Source organism: Loxodonta africana, chromosome 5 (genome assembly GCF_030014295.1).
Source record: "Loxodonta africana isolate mLoxAfr1 chromosome 5, mLoxAfr1.hap2, whole genome shotgun sequence".
In the NCBI taxonomy this organism is placed as follows: Eukaryota; Metazoa; Chordata; class Mammalia; order Proboscidea; family Elephantidae; genus Loxodonta; species Loxodonta africana.
The window spans coordinates 63,773,074-63,799,758 of NC_087346.1; the positions used below are offsets into that span (position 1 = coordinate 63,773,074).

At 37.5% G+C, this 26,685-nt stretch overlaps 1 protein-coding gene across 7 annotated transcripts in view; it reads left to right on the forward strand.

Annotated features, from left to right (window-relative positions):
- FAM13A (family with sequence similarity 13 member A) overlaps positions 1–26,685 on the forward strand; it is a 363,829-nt gene that overhangs the window by 162,889 nt on the left and 174,255 nt on the right. For all 7 annotated transcript variants that reach the window (XM_064285550.1, XM_064285551.1, XM_064285552.1 and 4 more), the window contains one exon: positions 10,695–10,778. In XM_064285550.1, the coding sequence (XP_064141620.1) occupies positions 10,695–10,778 (84 nt within the window). Of the gene's footprint in view, positions 1–10,694; positions 10,779–26,685 lie in introns of those variants that run through there.

A 26,685-nucleotide genomic window follows, 5' to 3' on the forward strand; every position in this document is an offset into this window, starting at 1 on the left:
TCTCCTCACTTTTTTCGGAGCCCTCATCAGAATCACCTTTGACATCCATAATTCTACCAACAGTCTGTTCAAGACAATCTAAGCTTTCACCATTAACCAAACCAAACCAAACCCATTGCCACTGAGTTGATTCTAATGCATAGAGACTCCACGGAACAGGGTAGAACTCCCCCATAGGTTTTCCAAGGAATGGCTGATGGATTTGAACTGCTGACCTTTTGATTAGCAGCCTGAGCTCTTAACCGGTGCACCACCAGGGTACCACAGGCAAAAAGGTTAGAATTTACAGCACATATTTTGGAGGGACACAATTCAATCCAAACTGTAAGGAATTTGGAATAAAAATATAGATGGATTTGTCCATATTGATGCTGAATTCACCCAGGAGGATAGCAGATACTGAGGTAGATAGCAAAACTGTGAGCTTAGTCTGCCTAGTTGTCCACTCTGTGTATTAACACATATTATATGTACTTAATAGGGCTCATGTAGAGCTTTGAGTACATGTACACACCATAAAATAATATGATTAATAAGTTGCTGAATATCTACAAGTATCTACATGTGTATTACCCAAACCCAAATAAATACCTTGGGACTCTATCTATATTAGACATTAGTGCTGTTGCTCACTTTATCTTTGTGAACATTTTAACTTAATTGTCTGCAGAACGTATATGTCATTCATATGTCGTATTCTTCTGTATATTATTGGGTGTGGGAAACCTTTGTACTTTAATGCTTAGTTTGATTTTCAGAAATAATCAAGTTATTTTGAGCCATGGCAGCTCACCAAGTTGGGGACTGGCAATTGAATGTTAGCCTTTGGGTTTAAAATTGAAATCTGGCTATAAAATAATGATACTGATTTTTCTTGTGTGACAAATAAGCAAACCATCAAAACAGTTATTTTTAAATGCTTTGAGCAAAACCAAAATATTAATAGCTTTCCAAAATCAATCAGTTGAGGGAAGTACTCCCTTATCAATATATGGTATGGTAAATTTGATTATAAATTTCAGTCATATTCCTATACCACGTAAATTGATATATCATAAAAATATCCTAAAACATTTCCTTGTTATCTATTTATTTACTTACTTATTTAATGCCTGTTCTTTGCAAAGCTCTGGGATAAGTACTGGGAATCTTTAAGAAAATAAATAAACTGTGGTCCCTTTCCCTACAACAGACAAACAAAATCAGTGTGGGAACCAACCAAAAAACCAAACCCTTTTCATCGATTCCAACTCGTAGTGACCTATAAGACAGAGTAGAACTGCACCATAGGGTTTCCAAGGAGCACCTGGTGGATTTGAACTGCCGACCTTTTAGTTAGCAGCCGTAGCTCTTAACCACTACCAGGGTTTCCAGTGCAGGAACAGCAGGTACAAGGAAAGAGAGGACTTCATGCCAGATACTGTGTTAAGTTCTTTACATATTATCTCATTTACTTCTCTCAGTAGCCCTGTGAAGTAGGTGATCTTAATTCCACTTTGCAGATGAGGAAATCTAAGAGAAAATTGTTCAAGATCACATAGCAGTAAATAGTAAAACTTGGTTTTGAACTCAAAGTACTGATTAGAGGCCAAGTATAGAAGTAACCAGTCTTGGAGTTTTAAATTCGAACACCAGTGTCACAAGAAATTATACATTTATTTATTCGGTGCACATGTATTGTAGCTACTTAGTGTCAGGGAACAACTTGAACCCCATTCTTCTGACTCTACATCCTAAATGCCTCTACTGCTCTAGTCTCTACTGTCATCTCTTAAGAATACTCCAGACTTCTGGACCAAAAAACCAAACCAAACCCATTGCCTTCAAGTTGATTCCAACTCATAACAACTCCATAGGTCACAATAGAACTGCCCCATATCGTTTCCAAGGGGTGGCTGGTGTATTCAAACTGCTGACCTTTTTGGTTAGCAGCTGAGGTCTTAACCACTGCACCATCAGGGCTCCAAATGCCTGGACAGTAGTGAAGTAATAGGAAACAAAAGATGTTTTGGATTTTCATTGTTTTTGTTTGCTTGTTTGTTTTTTGATTGTGTTGTCTCATCTTTTTGGGTGAGTAAATGTACATAGCAAGAGTGACTAACCTGTACTCACCCACATCTGTTATCATTTTGAACATCTGTGGACTCAGAGGAAGCACTAAATTAGAATTCATTTGCTCACTTCTTCAGATCAAATCTTTGGATAGTGAGTTAAACCTTTTAGACAGAGTTTAAAGGATATTCAGTGATGGTCAGGAAAAGCAAAGGTAAAACGGCATGATAAGGTGTTGTTTGCTTGCCTGACTCGAATGGTCATTTTCTGGTAATGGAAACTGATTAGATTAACAATAAGTGTAAAGCATTAAGTAATAAAGGTTATTGCTTAGCTTGGAGTGCTCCCATGGCCCTCATTTTCGGAGCATAGTTAGATATTCACAATTCAGATTTCTGCTAATTTCTTCTCAGATGTTTTTATAGAGTGATTACAGATAAACACTAGAAGATCATATGTCTACTAGGAATCCTTAGAGTAGATATATGCCATATTTTAAATTGCTTCTTTCCTGTTATGAAGAATATTTAACAGATCACAGGCTGTTTGCTTGCGCTCATGAAAACATTATGCTGTGACCTTTAAACTATTTCCATTGATATGACAATGCTTTGGCACTGATACCTCATAAGTTGCCTGCTTGTGTATCTGGCACACTGGAGTAAGGCACTCAGTAAATGGTAAATGAGTGAATATTTGTGGATTTTCCAAGATTAATTATATGCTTTAGAACTGAATCCTGTTAACCAATGACAGAGGAATGTAGGAATATAAACACCCAACTCCCTTACTCGTTGGTTGGAATAGTTCCACGGGTTTTGTTTTACACCGTTTCCCAGAACTTTCCTGCAAGGTTAAGCTTCAAAACCACTGTAGAAACTTAATGATAACTGTTATTGGCTACCTTCTTGCCACTATTATCACTACATTCTATTGCCGGACCACCAAGTGAACTACTTAGTCCTTGCCACAGGATCTGCCTCTGGGTGGGCGGGTGGGTGGGGGTCCAATTAAGGTGTCTTAAACTCCACTCCCTTTGTGAAGCCTACTGTCATCCTCCAGGTACAGTCAATTCGCATCTCCTCTGTTGTCTTATGACATTCTGTTTCTCCTTCCATAGAACAAGTCTTACATTCTGCCCTGGGTGAGTTGTTATTTTTTCTTTTATATGGTATTATAAGTTCTCCAAGGGTAAGAACAATATCTCATATTTACTTATACATTGTCTTTACCCTAAAAGTTGTGGAGCAACTCATACATTTTTCAGTCTTGCAAAATGTGTATTCTGATTCCTTACATTTATTCAAAAGTGTCATTGAATTGTACCATATTTGTCTAAATAAAAGTTAGCTCGAATTTCCTTCAGGGAAGTCATGGTAGCTATTCTAGGCATTAATAATTATACACATTTCTAGAACATACAATAAAATCTTGCTGAACAGACCTCCACCTAACTAATTTGCTGGAATAATCAATTTAATACATTCCTTTTTAAAACATACTGACTCTTGTCCACAGTACTCTGAATACTTGTTGCTAACAGGCTTCTCTCTTAAGCACCTGTTTGTTATCAGCTTTACCAGAGCTAACCAAGAGTCAATTGCGCTTGTTTCCAAATCTGTTTGTGCTGGTTGTTTGCTATGATACTTACATAATTTAATTAAACAAGTACAAAGTGAATGCAAAAATACAGGTATTTCTGGGAAATCAGTGCTAGAATATTTCATCCCAGCCTCTATAACAGACAGACTTTGAAAGGTAGTGACCTAACACAATTGAAGTTTATTTCTCACTCACTTCACAGTCCAGTGGACTGGGTGGCCCTTTTCTATCTTATTCTAGCTGTTCTCCAAGATTGTCTCAGCAGGGAAGCAGAGGGTTGGGAATACCATGGAGCAGTGTAAAACACTTCTGTGCACGTTTCATTGATCAGACTCAGTTACGTGACTCCCCACCCAACTGCAAGGGAGACTGGAAATGTAATTGTGCCCAACCTTTGTTCCAAGGCACACTTCTATTGCAAGACTATCCAATAGGAGAAAGACTATTCCCTAAAGCTAAATCTTCCCCTAAAGAAGCGAGAACGGATGCTGGACATGCAAAAACATCAGTAGTCCACTTTCATACTCTAAGGAGGCAAAAAAGATTGAAGAGCCTTTTAAGGTATCCAAAATTAATGATGAGAAAATGGGACAAGAACACAAGTAACTAACACAAACAGCAAGAGATTCAGGTTACTATTATTTTTTTTTTCCAGCCACATTCCCAGCACAGAGAAGGCATATGGTTGGATTCACTAGAGGTTGTAGTTTTGGGTTTTTCTTTGTTTTTGTTTGCTTGTTTGTTAGTTGATTGTGTTGTCTCATCTTTTTGGGTGGGTAAACACACATAGCAAGAGTGACTAACCTGTACCCACCAACATCTCTATGTTATAATTTTGAGCATCTGTGAACTCAGAGGTAGCACTAAATTGGAATTCATTTGCTCACTTCTTCAGATCAAACCTTTCTTTGAATGCAATAATTGGAGACAGGAAGGATGAAGCTGGATAAGAAGGGAATGAAAAGCAGGAGGTATACATGGAGGGTTGTAGAAGCTTAGAGAAGAGACATCGTTCATTCATCTGGTTTATTCATTGATTCAATAGTTGAGCACCTGTTTTTTGCCAAAAACTGTTTTAGACCTGTGGATATATTCATGTGCATAAACAACCAAGTCCTCTTACAGAGTTTATATTCTGGTAAGGTGAGATGGACAATAAAAAATTAAAACTAATAAGTATAATTTAAAAAGTCAGATACTGCTAAAGGCTCTAAAGAAATATAAAGAGAGTAGGGGGATACAGAGCAACAAGTGGGGGAGAGAGCAGTGGTGATTTAGGTAGTGTCCATGGAAGGGAGTCCTCTCTGGTAAAATGGAGCAAAGACCTGGATAAAGAGAGGGCGCAACCCTCTGAGTAACTGTGGGAGTGGTGCACTGAGCTGAGAGAACAATGAGTGCTTTTCTGTTTTTTCATGTCATTAGTGGTTGACTATTAGGACCAACAATGGCGTGATTAAACAAGATTGTTTTTCTTTCCCTATTGTATTTTTAAATGATGTTTTCATGTTACCCAAGGGAAGCAGCAAATTTAAGCAACTGGTTGTTGCACAAAAGTCATTGGAGTGAGTTCAGTCAAAAGTCTCATTCAAGTCGACCAAATGTTTCAAATAACTGTGCAAGTCTAATTTGTTTATCACTCCGTTCTCCAATATTCAGCATTGGAATGCCCCATGTGATAAGGTTCAGTTAGTATTTGTTGAATGAATTGTTATGTCCACATGCAGTTTAACAGTTACAAACACAAAACATTCCCCTCATACCATTACAAAGACATGCTACTAAGGGAAGGACAGTTTGAACACAAACCCAAGACCTCTTTCCTTTGTGCTTGGGACATGGGAACTTGTTTTAAATGGCCTTTTTCTTTTTTTAATTGATATATAATTCACATAACATAAAATTCACCCCTTTAAACTATACAGTTGACTGGGTTTTATTATATTCACACAAAATTGTGCAACCATCACTACTATCTAATTTTAGAACATTTTCATCACTTCAAAAAGTCACTTCCTACCATTAGAATTCATTCCTTACCCCCTCTCCCCCCAGTCCTTGACAACCTCTAACCTACATCCTGTCACTGTGTATTTGCCTATTCTGGACATTCAAATAGATGGAATGATACAGTATATGGCCTTTTTTGACTGGTTTCTTTGACTTGCCGTTTCAAAGTTCATCTATGTTGTAGCATGTATTATTACTTCATTTCTTTTTATGGCTGAATAATGTTCCACTGTATGGATATACCACATTTTGTTTATTCATTTTTAAACTATTGGATATTTGGGCTGTTGCTACGTTTTGACTGTTACAGATAATGCTGTGATGAGCATTCATGTACAGGTTATGTGTGGAAGTAAGTTATTTCTCTTGGGTACCTGCTTAGGAGAGTAAATGGCTTTTTTTTTTTTTATTTTTTTTTTTATTAACTTTTATTGAGCTTCAAGTGAACGTTTACAAATCAAGTCAGACTGTCACATATAAGTTTATATACATCTTACTCCGTACACCCACTTGCTCTCCCCCTAATGAGTTAGCCCTTCCAGTCTCTCCTTTCATGACATTTTTGCCAGCTTCCAACTCTCTGTATCCTCCCATCCCCCCTCCAGACAGGAGATGCCAACACAGTCTCAAGTGTCCACCTGATATAATTAGCTCACTCTTCATCAGCATCTCTCTCCTACCCACTGTCCAGTCCCTCTCATGTCTGATGAGTTGTCTTCAGGGATGGTTCCCGTCCTGTGCCAACAGAAGGTTTGGGGACCATGACCACCGGGATTCCTCTAGTCTCAGTCAGACCATTAAGTATGGTCTTTTTATGAGAATTTGGGGTCTGCATCCCACTGATCTCCTGCTCCCTCAGGGGTTCTCTGTTGTGCTCCCTGTCAGGGCAGTCATCGATTGTGGCCGGGCACCATCTAGTTCTTCTGGTCTCAGGATGATGTAGGTCTCTGGTTCATGTGGCCCTTTCTGTCTCTTGGGCTCTTAGTTGTCGTGTGACCTTGGTGTTCTTCATGCTCCTTTGCTCCAGGTGGGTTGAGACCAATTGATGCATCTTAGATGGCCACTTGTTAGCATTTAAGACCCCAGACGCCACATTTCAAAGTGGGATGCAGAATGTTTTCATAATAGAATTATTTTGCCAATTGACTTAGAAGTCCCCTTAAACCATGGTCCCCAAACCCCCGCCCTTGCTCCGCTGACCTTCGAAGCATTTGGTTTATCCTGGAAACTTCTTTGCTTTTGGTCCAGTCCAATTGAGCTGACCTTCCATGTATTGAGTGTTGTCCTTCCCTTCACCTAAAGCAGTTCTTATCTACTAATTCATCAGTAAAAAACCCTCTCCCTCCCTCCCTCCCTCCCTCCCCCCCTCGTAACCACAAAAGTATGTGTTCTTCTCAGTTTATACTATTTCTCAAGATCTTATAATAGTGGTCTTATACAATATTTGTCCTTTTGCCTCTGACTAATTTCACTCAGCATAATGTCTTCCAGGTTCCTCCATGTTATGAAATGTTTCACAGATTCATCACTGTTCTTATCGATGTGTAGTATTCCATTGTGTGAATATACCACAATTTATTTACCCATTCATCCGTTGATGGACACCTTGGTTGCTTCCAGCTTTTTGCTATTGTAAACAGAGCTGCAATAAACATGGGTGTGCATATATCTGTTTGTGTGAAGGCTCTTGTTTCTCTAGGGTATAGTCCGAGGAGTGGGATTTCTGTGTTGTATGGTAGTTCTATTTCTAACTGTTTAAGATAACGCCAGATAGATTTCCAAAGTGGTTGTACTGTTTTACATTCCCACCAGCAGTGTATAAGAGTTCCAATCTCTCCGCATCCTCTCCAACATTTATTATTTTGAGTTTTTTGGATTAAATGGCTTTTTCTTTTTTTTAATGGTTTTTAAATGTTTTAAAAGTTTTATCATAAAAATGCTTGTATATTTCACATTTAACTCCGTAATATGTTGTTTTAAAAGAATACTTTAGATTATTACCAGATATTTATTTACGCTACTAGTTATTTCACTTTCCTCCAGGAATCTTCGAGTAACTGTGGCCCTGCAGGAAGCTGTTCCCTGTGTTCTGAGGCATCTGGAGCCCCAGGCTCACTGCTGCTTGGGTGTGGGTGTTGTTCGGTGCTGTCTAGTCAGTTTCGACTCATAGTGACCTCGTGTGACAGAGTAGAACTGCCCCTATAGGGTTTTCGAGGCTATGGTATTTATGGAAGCAGATCATTAGGTCTTTCTCCCATGGAGCTGCTGGTGGTTCAAACCTCTAGTTAAGCGCTAGGCTGCTTGGATGGCTGCCACTGTTACAGCAGCCTTCTCGCAGGGTATTGCGAAAGGAACTCTGAACAGGCAAGAGTGTTTCTTTTTGTCAGTAAACATTGCTTCTTTCTGGAAAATAGTTGAATCATAAAATCTTGGCGTTCATCTAACCCAGTCCCATTGTTTTATAGATCCTTGAACTAAGGGAGGTCCAAGAGGTTAATGTTCTTGTCCAAGGTACTACAGATTGTTGGGAAACTAGAATGAGAAGCCAGGCCTCCTGACTCACAGTTTGTCTGTGTTGGCCAAGTTTGAAGCATAAAGCAAAAAATAAATATAATTTATGTAGGTAGTACTTCAGATAAGTTTTTACAGAAAATGCTTTGAGAGGAAAACGCTGACTGCATATCAGCCTTGTGCTCATTAATTCGCAGGAGCAGGGAGAGAAAATAGGAGTAATAAATAAATACTATCACGTATCAGGAAACCTTGGTGGCGTAGTGGTTAAGTGCTGTGGCTGCTAACCGAGAGGTCAGGAGTTCGAATCCACCAGGCGCTCCCTGGAAACTCTATGGGGCAGTTCTACTCTGTCCTATAGAGTCGCTATGAGTCGGAATCGACTCGACGGCACTTGGTTTTTGGTTGGTATCACTTATCAGTTAGAAAGACTTCTGGCATTTGTAAACACTCAGACAGTTGTAAACAAAGGGCAGCCATGAATGTCCCTTAAGAGTTGGCTTTTTTCCTTCTCATCACATTCTAACATTTACATACCAGTAGTTTAAAAAAGGGGTACAAAGATTAAGCATAATTATATTATCCAAGTGTAGTAAATTACACAATGGAGTATGTAGTCAATCACTTGGATCTTCTAAATGTCATGCCAAATATAGTTTATCCCTCTCACAGTGAGTCAGAATTGAGAATCGGTTCACTGACTGTTTCCCTAAGTGACTTCCCACCAGCCGATGTCGTGACTGGTGGGAAAGGGTAGGCCGGAATGTACACTTACTTGGAGATCTGAGAAATGTCCTGTTTGGTCCTTGCATAAGGCTGTACGTGAGGCCACAGGCAGCTGAGAGTGTTGGCAGCACTCACAGCTACTTCCAAGCTTAGAAGAGGCTCTCAATCTCCTGTGCATCTGGGAATATTACTCCCTCTCACCAAGCCAAGAACAGGTGCATGCAAGGCCCTCCAGTCCAGGAGCTGAAGCGTGTGTGTTAGCCTTTCCATTCTCTATGTGATACTGAGCACACCACCTACCAGGATCAAAGTCCCTCATCTGCAAAATTAGGGAGTTAGACTGTTGACCTTTAAAAAACTCTTTGGCTTTAAGATGCTATGGCTCTGCAAACTAGTTTAAGGTTTAAAATGACAACCTGGTTTAAGATGTCAAATATATGGGAGATGAGAAGCAGTATATGAAGATGAGAGCTCAGATAAGAGTTCAGCCTTAAAGTTTCATAGACCTGTCTTTGATTCCTGTGTGACCTTGGGCAAGTTACTGATATTTTGTATGCCTTCTCTACCTCGTCCCTAAAATGGTGATGATGGCAATAGTGCCTGTCTCATAAGGTTCTTGGAGGGGATAAAATGATATTATGGATGCAAAGTGTTTAGCACGATGCCTGATACATCATAACATTTAATAAATATTTCTTAGTAGTAAGTAGTGTTGTTATTTTCTTTAGGCATATTTTATCCTAAAAATATGTAGTTCCTTTTACAAATAAATGAATAAAATTCCAATAAGTTTTAATATATTATAAAGTATATAGATTAAAATTTTGTTTAAAAGAGTATAATTAATTGATCCTGAAGTAAACTGAAATGAAAATCAAAAGCATTAGTTACATGGTTGAATGCTGGGCATGAGGGGGAAGAAGCGGGATGCAGAGGGGAAGGATATGGACGAAGTGAAGAAAATCTATCTGTCTTTTTCTCCTCAACTTTTTTGCCATCTGTAATCTTTCTTTTTTCACATCTCAATTTGGAGATGGAATCATCTACGAAAAACTTATCCAAGTTAATGAATATTTAGAAATGAGGCACTACATTACTAGGGAAAAAATCAGGATTATTATTGTTTCTGTTTATACTTACATAGAAACAAATAGTAAATCTATACAACTTCACCTACCCTGCTTCCTTATAAGTTCTGCCGTTATTGTTGCAAGGATTGTTTTGGTGTGAACCAAGAACTTAGAAGATTAATTATTTTGTAAAGAGATACTCGGAATTTTTTTTTTCCTTATTTAGAGTATTGGTATGAAAGTATTACTGTGCAATAATGGTTTGGTAAACTGTGTAAAGGCATTTGTTTAAGGTAAAGTATTTACAGAGTCGTAACCTGTTTGTTAACCTGTTTGTAAAATACTGTGGGGAAAGTTAGCGTCTTTAAGTTTGTGGGTTGAGGTCTTGGAATTAACTATTCAGTTCTCAAAAGGAAAGTCAAGCTGCTTCTAGTGGATATATGTGTGATAAAGAGGGACATGATATAGATGAGATTTTTATGATTGTCTCTGAATACATCTTTCCTGTATGTCCCATACCTACTCTGTCACCAGCTTATCATACTTCACTGTTGTATGTGATAAAAGAAGAAGCGGCTTGACACCTCCCTACAGACTCACGAGTGTCTGATGTGAGCGACTCAATCCAGAAATGTCTTGTCTTCCTTGAAAATTGCCTTTGCTACCTTCTAATTTCCAGTTAGGGTAATCTTCTTTACTCCCTAACTTTTTATACTCCTTTTTTAGGAGGCCAGTTGTAAGAACTCTCTACCCATCATTCTAACAAAAGGCTTAGAGAGAGACGTGCAAAAACCAGCTCCAAGAACTAAGGTAAGTTATTTTAAAACGCATCTGTTCCTCGGGCTACCCTATGAAACCCTTACCACCATGGCTCTTCATGCTCTCATGTTTCCATGCTCTGTTCTGTTGCTTGCGTTTCCCTCAGCAATTTTTTTTTCCATAATCTGAGAGTATAAAAGGCACTTCTCGTTTAGTAAATTTAATCTAAGGTTAATACTTATGCACAAATTGTCTGGATTCTTCTATTTATTTAACTTACGTAGTGTTTTGCTTTTAGTGGCATTTTTTTTAAGGCAGTAGGTGTTTTTACTTCAATCAGAATTGTTTTCCGCCTGGCATAAGAAATAATCAAGTGTAGAAGATCTATCCCAGGTTACTTTTAAGCATGATAGAAATGAATGAAATACATTTTCCCCCTAGGGGTAAAATAAAATGTCCAACTGTAATTTTTGTCAGAAATAGAACCTGCATTGTTGATTTTCCATAGTTATAAAAGTAACCCATGATCAATGGAAAGTATTTAAACATTTTAATGAGAATATAAAAACTGTCACAGATACGACAGAATAAAGGGTTTAATGTATAAAATTTTGTTTTCTTAACTAAGAAAATCCAGAATGCACAAATCGATTTCCCAGTGAGAAGGGAGACTCCTTTAACACAAAGTGTATCATGAGAATTTGATCATTTGTTTATTCAGCCAGAAAAGTGATCATACTAGTCTTATAGCTCCCTACTTTCTCGATCCTTAATCTTCTCTTTTGAGTGGAACTTCTGCTCACCACTAGGAAATTTATAGAACTACTTTTTTTTGCCGGTTCAAAAACAAAATATTCTCTAGATTTTTCTTGAATGCATAGTAGCAAAATTTAAAAGAATTCTCTTCTCAGATTTTAATTGCCAGTTGTTATGAAAATATCGTGGCTTTATTTTCAAAGGCAAATCAAGTGAAATACTGAGCTATTACTGTTTTATTTATGGTAGTAATTTTTAAAGCTTATTTTTAAGAGAAGTAAATATGTTTTCCTTTATATAACTTATTCTGCCTTGACTATTTTCTGGAAAATTACTTCAGCTATATATCATGCTTTCCTTTCCAGATCCAAACTATATTTTGTTTTTTTAACTGAAATATTTGTGTGTACAGACTTACTGATGATTAATTTAAATGTATAGTAGAACTTTTGTTTACATTTACATCTAGTAAAAATTCAGTGTGAAAAAACAGCCCTCAAACAAATGTGTTGGGGAAAAAAACAGTGTTGTAGAATTTGGAGACTATTTCTGAGGTAGCATTTGTTTATTCCCTCTGTTTATATTGGTCTGTCTACTTTTAGGTGATGACACCCTAGGTGAATTGCTTCTAAAATGAAAGCAAATCTTGAAACCTGTCATAAAAATTGTTTGAAGAAATTCCAATACTCATAAAATTAATCCCATTTGGAATATATCAAGCATATACAAAGTCGATAATAAATGTGCCTTTATTGTCCTCTGTCTCACTAGCTGTATGGTTTATGACCAAGTTAATTCAATACAGGAATTACTTCATTGGTTAAGCCAACATTTGTGACTTTAGCTTCTTTGTGGCTTCATGCAACTTTAAGCTGACATGAGCAAACTAAGCCCTAGTTAGTGTAGGGGTGATTACAGCCTTTGTAATTTCAAATCCCAGAAATGAGGCAGAGCATGTAAGCCACAAGAAATTATTAAGACACTAAATCTGTCACGGTGACTTTATCTTAAGATCTTTTTTTCCTCTACTTGGTCTTTGAATGCTAAAGCGGAGAACCTCTACAAACTGTGGTTCGTGTGTCCTTCCTAGAGTGACCTAGTAAGCAATGAGAATGATGTGTATCCTTGGTATTAATGTTACTCCATTTGGCCTCCATAGCTGTCTTTCTCAGACATCTCTAGTTACTGCCATATTTGCCTTGGACAGCTAAGTATTTTTGATCCCCGCATGGGCTAGAGATGTAACATGGTATTCAGAAATGGCATAAGTCCATTGGCTTTGGAGATGTCTCTCTAGTCTAAGCCATCTGTCCCCATCTGTGTTCTTTCTGCCAGCTGTTGTCTCTGCTCTTGGGCAATGGGAAGGATTATATTTCTCTTCTTAGGTAGGAAAGCCACTTTTTGATTTGCACCCAAGCTTTGAAAAAAATGATACCTCCATTACACAGTGCCAGGACACTTCCTGGATCTGTAATACCCCTAGCTCAAGGACACACTCGTATAACTGCCTCATGCCTAATACTGTGTAGACCTTATATGTAAACAAATAATTGGAATACGTGACACAGAAGAGAACACCAAAGAGATTTTTAGATAAGGAACCGGAGAATGTAGAAAGTTTTTAAATTTTGCTTTGAATAGACATGTATGTCTTAATCTATTTAAAAAAGAATTATTTGTAAAGCGTTAAGTAGGAATCTAATTTTATACATGAAAATCAATCAACTTAGCACAGTTATTCGATAGTTCATTTCCTCACATTTTGAAATGTCGTTTCTATTACAAAGTTTCCATATGTTTGTTATTGGACTGTATTATCTGTTCCGTTGTGTATTAGCTTGCGTCACTACAGTAATGTCTTAATTAGTGATATTTGCTAGGACAAGTCCCATCATTTTATTTTTTCTCCCTTGAAAATTATCTTGGCTATTCTTGGTATTTTGCTTTTGCAATTAAGTATCAGCATGTTTCACAAGAAATTTTAATTAGAATTTACTTTGAATTTATACATTAATTTCATGAGAATTGGCATCTTATCCTTGTCCATTGTATAAATCTCCATTTATTCAGGTCCTTTCTGATGTCTCAATTAAAAAAAAAAATTTATAATTTTCTTCTTTAATGTCGCAGGTAGCTCACATTTTATAGATATTATAAATAGAATACTTATTACCTTTTCAAAATGATTTTTATTTATTGATCTTGTATCTAGAAACCTTGCCAGATTCTCTTCTTAGCAATAATATTTTGTTGATCAGTTCTTTTTGATCTCCTATGTAAACAGTCATTTCATCTGGGTATGATGAGCAACGTTTATTTCCTTTGAAGCTTTTTTATCTTTTAATTTCTTCTTCCTTGTCTTACTATGTTGGTAGGACTTCCAGCATAAGGTTAGACAGAAGTGATAATAGCATCCCTCCTTGACTTGCTTCTTGATTTTAAGGGAAGGTTTTTACATTTGACACTTAAATATGATCATGCAGTATTCCTTTTTTGTTTGTTTTGTAATTTTTTCACATTCCCAAGCGTACAGTGGACTCGCAACAAACATTTAAAAATGAACAAATGAATGAATCAGTTGTTTCTTTCATGTCATATGAAAATATTGTATGTGCATGTCTGTGTGTAAATAAAGTATATATACACATATTCTTATTAATAGATTCATGATATTTGCTGTAGATGTTTGGTAGTTATGCATGCTTTATAAGTTTAAAGAGATTCCTTTACATTTTTAGTTTGCTAAGAGTTATCAAATATTTTCTTCTGCATCTGTCAAAATGATTGTGTGGTCTTTCTCCTTTACTCTTTTATTTTATTGTGGGGAGCTATACTAATAGAGTTTCTAACTTTAAACCAACACAACATCTCTGGAATAAGCCAGTTCTGAACTTGGCTTTGGTACATGGTTTTAAATATCTCATAAGTTTTAGATGGCTAATATTCCATTTAATATTTTTGGATCCATATTTATAAGTACGTTTTGTTCTACGTACTTTTGGTATCAAGGTTATACGAGTGTAATACAGTGAGCTGGGGAGGAGAGTCCCTCTTCTTTAATCTCTGAAACAGTTTAAGATAGGGATTATCAGTCCCTTAAATATTTGTTAGAACATACCTATAAAACTGTGTCTGGTGGGGTTTATTGCTTTATTTGTTTTAATTGGGGGGGGTTGGTTTTTTTGTTTATTTGTTTTGGTGAATTAATTTTTAACTACTGGTTCAATTTCTTCAATGCCTATAGTTTTATTCATTTTCATATTTCTTCTAAATTTGTTTTGATATGTTACTTTTTTTAGGAAATTATTTTTTAACTAAAATTATCAGCATAAAATATTAAAATGTTTTTAAAATCTCTATTGTATCTGTGATTATAAACTTATTTTTCTTCATTTCTGATATTTTTTCGAATCTTCTTTTTTTTGTACTTGATTAGACTTGTGAGAGGTTTGTCTATTTTTTTAGCCTTTTCAAAGAACCAGCTTTTGATTACACCGATTATCTCTTGTATCTTTGTTTCCTGTTCCACTGGTGTCTGATCATTGTTTCCTTTTTTCCTATATCTGTTACATAAATGTAGTAGACCTTTTTTTTCCAAATTCCAGTTAGTTTCTCCTTCATAGATGGTTTGTGTATGATATGAGACTGTAGCTTGATTCTTGATGATCAGTTTTTTGAGCTTATTTGCTCTGTTTACCAAAAGCCTCTTTTGATGTATTGAGTATCCTTAGTTATGTTCAGTTTAAGAGTTAGTTTTTGGCACCATGGCATTTCCTTTTTTTTTTTTTTAATTCTTTCACATGCCATACACCTAGGAAGCCCTCAATAAATCTCTGAGAATGAACAAATGAGTGAATCAATTTCTTCTTTTATTCTATATCACAGTAGTTAGTGGGTGTGGGTGTGTATGTGGTTATAGAGATTGTGCTCTAGTAAGTATCTAGTTGAATTTATTATATTTTTCTTTTTAAAAAGGATTTAATAATGATTAAATACGTAATTATATCCAGAATTTAAGATTTGCCTTTATGTGTTTGTCTTTTTCCGATTTGCTTTCTGTTATGGATTGACTTGTGTCCCCCCAAAATATGTTAACTTGGCTAGGCCGTGATTCCCAATATTGTGTGAGTGCCCACCATTTTGTGATCTGACATAATTGTTCTATGTGTTGTAAATCCTAATCTCTGCCAGGGGCTAATGAGGCAAGATTAGGTTTTAGTAAAGAAGATTAGAATGGGATGCAACATCCTTACTCAGGTGGCAGCCCTGATCTGATAAGGAGAGTTTCCCTGGGGTGTGATCTGCATACCTTTTATGTTAAAAAAAAAAAACAAGAGATAAAAGGGGAGCGCATGGAGCAGAAGGAGAGGGCCGTAGCTCCACCCAGAAGTAAGAGCCGAGAACGGAGCACATCCTTTGGACCCAAGGTCCCTGTGCTGAGAACCTTCTAGACCCAGGGGGAAGATTGATGCCAAGACACATGGAGATTTCCAAGGAAAGCCCACCCCACAGATGTTGAAATGAGGCAAGAACCTTCTCCCAGAGCTGACACAGAAAGAAAGCCTTCCCCTTGAGCTGGTACCCTGTATTCAGACTTCTAGCCTTGTAAACTGTGAGAAAAGAAATTTCCGTTTGTTAAAGCCATCCACTTGCGGTATTTCTGTTACAGCAACACTTAATAACCAAGACATCTTCTCTGAGCTTTTCTTGCTGCAATTTCCTATTTGCTTTTTCAGCCCCTGTGTGTGTGTGTGTGTGTGTGTGTGTGTGTGTGTGTGTGTGTGTGTGTGTATATGTGAATGTATGTTTATTTCACTGGGTAAATAATGCTCCATCTCTTAGTAGAAATAGAAAAGTATGCCTTTTGGTATCTCTCTTGCAGGTGCTGGGGTTGTCGGTGCTGATCTAGTCTATTCCAAGTCATGGCAACCCCACGTGACAGAGCACATGGTGTCCCCATGTACTGGGAAGCCCCATAGGGTTTCCTAGGCTGTAATCTTTTGGGGAGTGGATCACCAGATCTTTCTCCGGAGGAGCCACTGGGTGGGTTTGAACCACCAGCCTTTGAGTTAGCGGCTGAGTGCTTAACCATTGCACCACTAGGGCTGCATATACGGCTGAGACATGGCTTTAGGAAACTCATTCCTGCCCCAGCTGCCTCCTGCTTGCAGCTCCTCTCTTGGCGAAGGACTGTGACCCTGGAAGGGAGCTCTCCTCTTAGGCCCAAGGTCACTGCTTATCGCTGGCCCAGCTGCCTCCTGCTTGCAGCTCCTCTCTTGGCGAAGGACTGTGACCCTGGAAGGGAGCTCTCCTCTTAGGCCCAAGGTCACTGCTTATCGCTGGCCCAGGGCTGAGAGGCCGTTCCTTAGGCTCCGCCTCTCCCTTGCAAGGCTGGCAGAAGGTGCTGGTGTCCTCCCGGTGGCGTCTCAGCCCGCCCTGGCCCGGTGCGAGGGTCGCCTCAGCCTGGGAGGGACTAATGCTGTCAGGCACACGTGCCCCTACTCATATTCGCTGCCCCCATGTCACCTGTGGGTGCACGCATAACTCTCACTGAGGTAGCACAGACGCCCTCCGGGTCTGCCCCCCTCGGCAGTCAGTCACACGCAGCCCTTAAGGCACACGGGTCAGCCATGCTGGCGGCAGGACATCCTTTCACACTGGGCAGGTACTAGATAATAAAATTCTGTTTCTTTTTTGCCTCTTCCATTATTTAAAAAAATCACTTTTGCAAAGTTATCTCCAGTATTTAGTGGCATAAGGATTAAAAAAAAAAAATTCTTTGTTCATTTATCATTGGAGTCATACCAATGACTAAGATTTTTATTTATTATAAGCATATTCTTTATTTGGTTTCCTGAGTCAACACTAGTTTATTTGAATAATTACTGGAATATGTCTAGCGTTAATGAAAAGTACATTCAATTATTAGGATGATATTTTCCTGAATTTTGTGATATTTTATACCATACGTGCATATATACTGTCAAGCGAATAATTAATACAGGGTTAAATAAGAATTTAAAATAGTAATATATGATGGTACGTGGACCTGCCTAATCTCTTAATTTTAATAATTTGGCTCATTTAACTCCTGGCTCTATATATAGCCTCTTTTCAGATGCTGTAAGCAATTGTAACCCTAGGTCAAGGAGCAGAAGGAATTCCATGAGAGTATCTCTAGGTTAGCACTGCTGTGGAACCCAGTGCCTATCGAACATGGACTCACTGGTCCTGAATATCAGACTTCCTAATTAAAAAAAAAAAAAAAAATTTTTTTTTTTTTTAATAGAGGGGATTTAAATACCTGACGGCTGACCTTCTGTGGCCTGAGGCATCTCCTCTTGCATATCTGCCCTGCTTTGATAAACACCCTTAAGTTTAGGCTCGGTTTGGACATTTCATCAGTGGTACTTATGTCACAGCTGTCCTGTGCCAGGTGCTGAGGATGCAGTTGAAAAGATACTGTCTCTGACCTCAAGGAACTAGGTTAAGCAGAGTATCAAACATATATGCAGACAGCTAAATTAAAACATTACATTCTCTGATTTCAAATCTACATTTGAGTTTACCATCCTGTTTTGCAAATAACCAACAGTTAGCCTGGTTGCCATGATTTTTCACTGTCCCTAAAGATCTGTCTGACTCTTTGGTTCCCATTTCCTCTGGTTTGTCCTATTCTACAACTAGGGCCAAAGCCTAGTCAAGCTCGTTAGTGCTAGCTGCTGTAACAAGCATTCCCTACATTGGCTTTGTTCAAAAAGCTTATTTCTTACTCATCTCGCAGTCTGATGCAGGTTGGGTGGGATTTTTAGTCAGCAAGTTTCCAAACGTGATTCAGGTCACACACTGCCTCCGTCTTCTAACTGTATCATCTAAAAAAATGTGGCTTCTAAAGATCACCACTGAAAACAAAGAAGGAAAGCCTGTACAAAGTTCAGGAACACTTAACCGCTTCAGCACAGAAGTGATGCTTGTCCTTTCTACCCATATTTCAGAATTCAGTAACATTCATGGGAGCCTGAGGAATAAAGTTTGCCAGTGTGCCTAGGAAGAGAAAAATGAAATGAGAGGTGGTGAATATATAGCAGCATCATTGCTGCCACAGCCCACCTTTCTGTTCATCTAATGTACTTTTCTGTTTTTCTTCCCATTTAGAAAACATAACTCATTCTCTCCCCAAGGGTGAAAATCCAAAGACCCCCACCAGTCATTACAGCCAGCTGAAGCTCCAGAATTTCTGGGTGATGTATAAGTATTCCATCTGTTTATATGTGGTTTCTCTTGGTCTGATAATCTATGAGATAAAAAGACAAATGATACACACACACACACATACATACCAATGCAAATGGAACAGTATAACTACACAAACAACCCCATTCAGAAAGGGGAAGAATGAGAAATACATAGCAGTCACTGGTCCATAGCAATTTTGAAATCCTCCTGGGCAGATATTGTGAAGACTGCCTCTTATATGCACCCCAACATACACAAATCATGTATATAGAAGCAGTGGAGTTTATTTGATTAGGCCTAGATTCTGCTTTTTGCAAGAAACTCCATTGTTCTTGTTCTCTCTGGCTTGGAAAGCCCCTCCTGGTCATTGTTCTCCTTGAAGTGGGTGTAGAGAATGTGCCTTTGTTAAACTGTGTAGCTTGATTCCTGTTCATGAAAGTTTGACAACTTAGGGATTATTTTAAGTCTTGAACATTCAGAGATTTTTTTTTTTTTTTTTTTTTTGTCAGGGCAGATGTTTTTGTTAGGTTGTTTGTTGTGGTTTGGAGGGAGTTGACAATAAGTTCTTTCAAAAATGTAATTAACTGCTGATCTATTTCCTTCCAGTTAGATCCATGTGCAAGTTATCATACCAAATAGTATCTTCGTCTCTTCTACCTTTTACATCTCATGGGAATGTCATTCATTGAGAGAATCTAGCGAATGCCTTCTTGGGAAGGGATTCTGGGATGTCATGTCCAGAGTTTATGTCTCTTGATGCCCCTGAATTAAAAGAAAATAAAAAAATTAGAAAATTGGATAGAAGAGAGAATTCTTGTTAAAATGGCGTAAGCAAAGATTTGAAGGATAAAATGAACATTTTTCATTTCAATGAGAGTTTATAGACCAGACTAGCATGGGTAGAAGGTTTGATTGTGACACAATTTATTAAACAAAATAAACTCCAAACAGATAACAGAAAACAAATTCAAAGAATAAAAGGAAATTCATTTTCCTGTCTCAGAAATGGAATTTTAGAACAACAGAAAAAGGCAAATACATTAACAAAAGGGTAGGAATTTTTAGAGGGTTTTTATTTTTGGTAGATCAGATGTCACCTAATTATAGCATGTCATTGGGCACATTACAGAATATTTTGCAATCTGAATACATCCTTTCCTCACTTACCGACTATGTCTTTATCCAATATTTCGCATTTATGGCAATAGAAAAAATCTACTACTTGGGTATTTTGCACAAAATGACGTACATCTGGCAGTAACAAATGCTAAGTTGTGAGGTGAGAGCAACTTTGGCTGTGATGGTTACGGCTATATGTCAGTTTGGCTGGGCCGTGATTCTCAGTGGTTTGGCAGTTATGTAATAATATAATTTGGCAGTTATGTAATAATGTAACTTTTTACATAATGATGTATGTAGTTATCCTCCATTTTGTGATCTTACGTGGTCAACTTCCATTTTCACAGAACACCAATTTTGCATAATGACCTGGTCTTTGGAACGTAACCATGTTGAAAAGTGAGGAGAGGGTATATTCTAATTTATAGAAGGGAGATAATGGCATAATAATGATAGATGTATGTACCACTTATTCAGTATTTACTATATGCTAGACACTGTGAAAAATACTTCTCATGTTACTTCATGGAATCCGTAATACTGTGGAATAGAGATTATCCCTACTAGTCAGTATAACCTTGATTATGCTTTGGCAATAAGCAGTCTCAGAATCTTAGTGGCTTAAGACAACAAACACTTCTTTCTCACTCATGCTGCATATCCATTTCAGGTTGGCAAGCGGGCTCTGCTTATACTGGTCACCCAGGGACCCAAACCGAAAGAACAGGTTATCTCAAATGTGAACAGTTACTATACCAGAGGAAAAAGAATGAGTTCTGTAGGATCTTGCTATGACAATTAATGTTCTAGCCCAGAAGTACCGCCATACATTTGCTCATAACTCATTGGCCAGAACTAATCACAATTTTATCATGGGCTTGGAAGGAAGGACAACTTTACCAATATTTGGTAAACAGAAGTAATTTTCTGTCATGTTTTCCTTGAGTTTTGAATTGTTTATTTTTTTTGTTGGCTGGTTGGTTGGTTGGTTTTGTTTTAACAGATGAGAAAATAGAAGCTAGTTAACTTTCTCAAGGTCGTATGGATAATAAATGCCAGGTATATTTTATCTGGAAGCTCAAACTTTTTACCATCATATTGCCTTCCCTTTCTGTAGTACTATATACTACACTGGGGCCCCATTGGCCCAGTGGTTAAGCATTTAGCCGCTAACCAAAGCATCAGCAGTTCAAATCCACTAGCCACTCCTTGCAAACCCTATAGGGCAGTTTTACTCTGTCCTGTAGGGTTGCTATGATGGCAGTGGGTTTTTTTGGTTTATATACGATAGTATGTTGTACTGCCTGCTTTGCAGAAATTTTGTAAGGATTAAAAGGAATATATTTAAATAATTGGCATACTGCCTGGTACATAGTATGTGTGTACAGCCTGGTGAAAGTTATCCTTTCTGTTTTATGTTACTTCTTAACCCATGACTCAGCCTTTCTAAGTGCCAGAGCTCTGAACTGCTTTTATAGTGATTGTGTATTGCTGTCCATAATGATAGCAGCAGCTATCCTTGGTTAATATTAGACTAGTTTTATATATAAAGGCTTCTGATTGCACACAGCTTTGTATTCCTCTCATCTACTCTGAAAAGTGTTTTGTATGTCAACCAAACTGTTGAGAACACAGGGCCCTATCAGGCCAGCCTGCCAAACTCTCAATATAATAAGCCAAATAGACTTTAGTTGGATATCTTAGGAATCTAACACCTTAACCTACAATGTAGACACTGCTATGGAAAATTACAGGTTAAGTTTCACATTATCAGTTTATGTAAGTTTGAACTTATTATTCAGTATGACAACAGATATTTATTCAGCGCCCACACTGTCAGGTACAGTTACAAGATCTACTTGTTTGTTAGATACTGCTTGTACTCAGAATTTATGGGCATTAAATAACTTGTAAATGCTAGAAAAATTCTTAAAACATCACTAAATATCACCTTGACTCTTGCAATCCTAAGTCATTAGCTTTACCTAGTAATGTATTGAAAATCAATATTACTGAGAATGTTTAAGTTTACTTTGCATCTCAAATGTTAACAAAATAAATTTTAAACAAAGTTCCAAATATGGAATATTACTTGGCCCCCTTAAACTGATTTATGGAAGTGACTGTACTTTCTATTTTAAGAGACATATGATAAGTAGAAAATAAAGGAAGTTAATTAGTCTGTGTCTGTAAGAAAAAAAACATATTACTGCTCTAGTGCCCCACTGACTTTGTCTAGTTCCTATTTCCAAATTAAACAGATTACTACTCTTATAAATACTCTCTTTATGGAAATATAATCTCTCCTAAAAGTTCCAGATTGCTACAACTAAAATATATCTCAGGATGGAAAGGGTCGGCAAGTGTACCAAATGAGATAGAATTCATTATTCAACTAAATAAACAGGGAGTGAGCTCCTTTATGAGGGGCCTGGCTAAACGGTGTATAAGGAATGAGAACAGTAAGATAAAAGTGGAAGGGAAAGTGGTTGTAAACTGAGGAGAGTTTTCCCAAGGTCTCAGTGGTACACTCATAAATTCAAAACTTATTAAATAGACCCTTTAAAAAAAAAATTGCTGTTGAGTCAATTCCGACTTAGAGTGACCCTATAGGGCAGAGTAGAACTGCCCCATAGGGTTTCCAGGGAACACCTGGTGGATTTGAACTGTGGAGCTTTTGGTTAGCAGCTGAACTATTAACCACTGAACCACCAGGGTTTCCAGTTAAATAGACAGTTGGAAGCAATTGAAGATTTTGTTGGTTAACTTTTCTTAATTATGAAAGTCAAATAACATTACAAAAAATTGGGAAATGGAGGAAAGAAGCAAAAAGCCAGCTCCCCCTTTTTTACCTCTTTTAATATAATCACTATTAGCTTTTTTCTTGTTGTTCCTTTAAAAAATATTTTTTAAGTAATATTTTATTGTGTTTTAGGTGAAAGTTTACATTGGCATTCTTATGTATAGTATTTAGCCTCTTTTCCTACATATATGTGGATGTTTTTGAGAAAGGTATGTTCATATTTTATGAGCAGTTATTTTCTGCTTTTCCTCCTTGATGTGTTATTATAAGCAATTCCTGTTATCTCAAACTTCATAATAATGATTATTCTCGTTTTGTTGTATATTTCAGATGTTTTCAGAGTTATATAATTCAACATTATAACACTGTTTGGTTAAACATATTCCACCGTAAGGTTTATTTCCTTAAGCTCAATTGTTAGAAGTGAATTCACTAGTTCAAAAGGTATAAACGTTTTTGTGGCCCCATTGCTAAATTAAATTTTTGCTAAAGAACTATAAAAATTTACACAACCACTAGCAAGTATGAAGAGTGACAGTTAAAAATACCCTCACCAGCATTAGGTATTATAATTTAATCCTTGTTTATGATCAAAAAGGACTTAAAATAAAGTGCATATTTTATTTATTGCTAGTGAAATACCATGTATTCTGATAATGGCTTATTCTTTATATTTTCTCTTTTATAATTTGTCTTTCAATTCCATGTGCTTTTCCCGTTTAACTCTTAACTGCAGTTTTAACGTTTTTCTTAAGTATCTGTCCGGATTAATTCTGTATTTAAAATATTGGCAGTTAAAGTTTTTGAGTAAAGAAATGAAATGACCAAAGAGTAGGTATATATTAAGAAAACTAATCTGTTTGTGGTCTACTAAGTAGATTTTAGAACAGAATAAACAATAAGAAAAATTTTCATTGCATTATTTTTTATTATGATATTTGTTAAATGCCGTACAGCTGTTTTTTATTACTGTATTCCATTGATACTATAGAGTACTAATACTGTACTTTTTGCAAACTATTTTTTCTTAAAGTTTTAAGCGATATTTAATCATTACTCTTCGATTTCACAGCAGAAATGTTAGCTGTCCTTAAGGAAGAATGAAGAACAGAGAAATACATTTTTTGTTTAGGTCATAGGCTCCGAATAGAAACATAAGTTAAATTTGGATTGCCAAAGTCGCAGTTTAGTTTTAATCTTGGGTTTTGAAAGTTGGCATAATTAGAGAGCATGGAAATTATACACAAGTTACACATATCATGCTATTAGTTCTGTTTCATCTGGGCTCATAGTGATTCTGCTTGCCTATTCTGAGTATTGTTCTGATGTTAGTTGTTTTTGGTCGTATCCTGCTGAGTCGAGTCTGTTTTGATTATTTCTTCTCTTTGCCTAACCAGACATTTAAATGTTAATTTATTTTTTTAAAATACTTGTCTATCACATGCCAGGCACTGAACTAGAAGCTGGGCGTTCAGTCTAACGAGAAATATAGACTAATACACAAATATTTAGTTACACATCGTGCACATTGCCATGAAGGAAAAACAGAGTGCACTGACAGCATGTAATGAGTACCTGATTTAAGCTGATGCATCAGGGCGGGCCTCTTGGAGGTCTTTACATTTCTACTGAGACCAAAAATAAGTGAGCTTAGGTGAGGAAATGGGGGGGAGAGCATTTCAAATGTTGGAGAAGCATGTGGGAAGGCCCTGAAAGGAGGCCACTACAAGTAGAAATGCACCTCCACATAAAGCTGGAGAAGGACCTTGTAGGATGCTAAGAATTTGAGAATTTCCCCAAAGTGAAATGGAAAACCGTTGGCAAATTTTACTTAAGGAAAATTATAACCAAATTTGTGTTTGGAAAATATAAGTCTGACTCCTATGTGTTGAATATAGTGAAGAGGGAGCAAAAGTGGAAGTGGTCAAATTAGGAAGCAATTGGAGTTGGCCAAGTGATAATTTAGGGAAGCCTGGACTTGGTGGAGATGAAGAAAAGTAGATTATTTGAGATAGTTATTAATGATGGAATTAGAACTTGGTGATAGATTTGGCATGGGAGATAAAAGAAAGGAAAAGTGTCAAGGATGACTTTTGGGTTCTTGGTGTGGGTAATTAGCTGGCTGGAGACCATTTGCCTCATGGTTTGAACCCTGGCTCTGCTGTGTGCTGTGTGAACATCTCTATGCTTTAGTTTCACCATATTCCAAATGGAGATGTTCCATTAAGCTCATGCTGGATATAGGTTTGGATATAGGTTAAGAGGACTTAGGATATACATTTAAGAATCATTTGCATAAGATGGAGTTGGTACATAAATAAGGAGTAATACTCTTCTCTGCATTATAATATGCAAACTAAGAAGGCTGTGTTAAAGTCATAGAGAAATCATGTATGTAGTGAGTAGCCAAGATAGATTTGTAAGTGTTGTCAGAGCGTGTGCTGCAGAGGGAATGGCATCAAAGGGCAGGAGGTATATGAGAGAACGTGCATGTTTATAGAATTGCAAAAATCTTGATCTGTGCTCGGTGCAGTGTATCTAGGGAAGTGGCAGGAAATGAACCTGCAGAAGTACTTTGGACAAATCTATGGTATGTTTTATGAGACATCAAAGAGTTCAGATTATAGATTATAAAAAGTAGAAAGCCAGTGAACAATTTTAATTAGGGAATAAGACCAGATAACTCCTGGTAGTAGGGAGAGTAGATTAAAAAGGAGACCAGTTAGGAAGTTATAATCCAAATGAAAAGGGCCTATACTAAAGTGATAGGTAGGGAAGGAGAATAAATAGATAAAAGCCTTGAGACTTAGTGGCAAGGAAACATAGAGGGATGACTTCCAGGTCTAGGTGGGTGGATGGTTGTGTTCATCAAGGCAAGGAAACAAAGGAAAAATAAGCCCTCTTATTTGACGTCTAGGTAGAGGATTAGTTTAGTTTGTGACATGTGGAGTTTGCAGTATTTTGGGGACATGTAGGGAGTGTCTCTTATAAAGTGCTAAGACCAACATAAAAATATTTCAACTGAACATTCATTATAGACTTTGACAGGAGAGATAAAAGCACAGCAGCGTGGGTATTGATTAGACTTTAGCAAAAATTAAAAATTAAAAGCAAAAATCGACGGGAAAGACAACACAACACAGGCGAGGTCAGCAGAACTGGACTAAACCAAAAGCAAAGAGGTTTTCTGAATAAACTGAATGCTTCGAAGGCCAGCGTAGCAGGGATGGGGGTTTGGGGACCATGGTTTCAGGGGACATCTAAGTCAATGGGCATAATAAAATCTGTTAAGAAAACATTCTGTATCCTGCTTTGGAGAGTGGCGTCTGGCATCTTAAATGCTAGCAAGTGGCCATCTAAGATGCATCAATTGATCTCAACCCACCTGGAGCAAAGGAGAATGAAGAACGCCAAGGACAGGGAATTACGAGCCCAAGAGACAGAAAGGGCCACATAAACCAGAGACTATATCATCCTGAGACCAGAAGAGCTAGATGGTGCCCAGTGACAACTGACAACTGCCCTGTCAGGGAACACAACAGAGAACCCCTGAGGGAGCAGAAGAGCGGTGGGATGCAGACCCCAAATTCTCATAAAAAGACCAGACTTAATGGTCTGACTGAGAGTAGAAAGACCCTGGTGGTCATGGCCCCCAGACCTTTTGTTGGCCCAAGACATGACCCATTCCCAAAGCCAACTCTTCAGACATGGATTGGACTGGACAATGGGATGGAGAGGGATGCTGGTGAAGAGTGAGCTTCTTGGATCAGGTGGACACTTGAGACTATGTTGGCATCTCCTGCCTAGAGGGGAGATGAGAGGGTAGAGGGGGTTAGAAGCTGGCCAAGTGGACACGAAAAGAGAGAGTGGAGGGATGGAGTGGGCTGTCTCATCAGGGGGAGAGCAACTGGGAGTGTGTAGCAAGGTGTGTATAAGTTTTTGTGTGAGAGACTGACTTGATTTATAAACTTTCACTTAAAGCACAATAAAAAAAAATCATTCTTTTTTCAAGGTCAGAAAATGAAGACAAGACAGGCAGTTTGG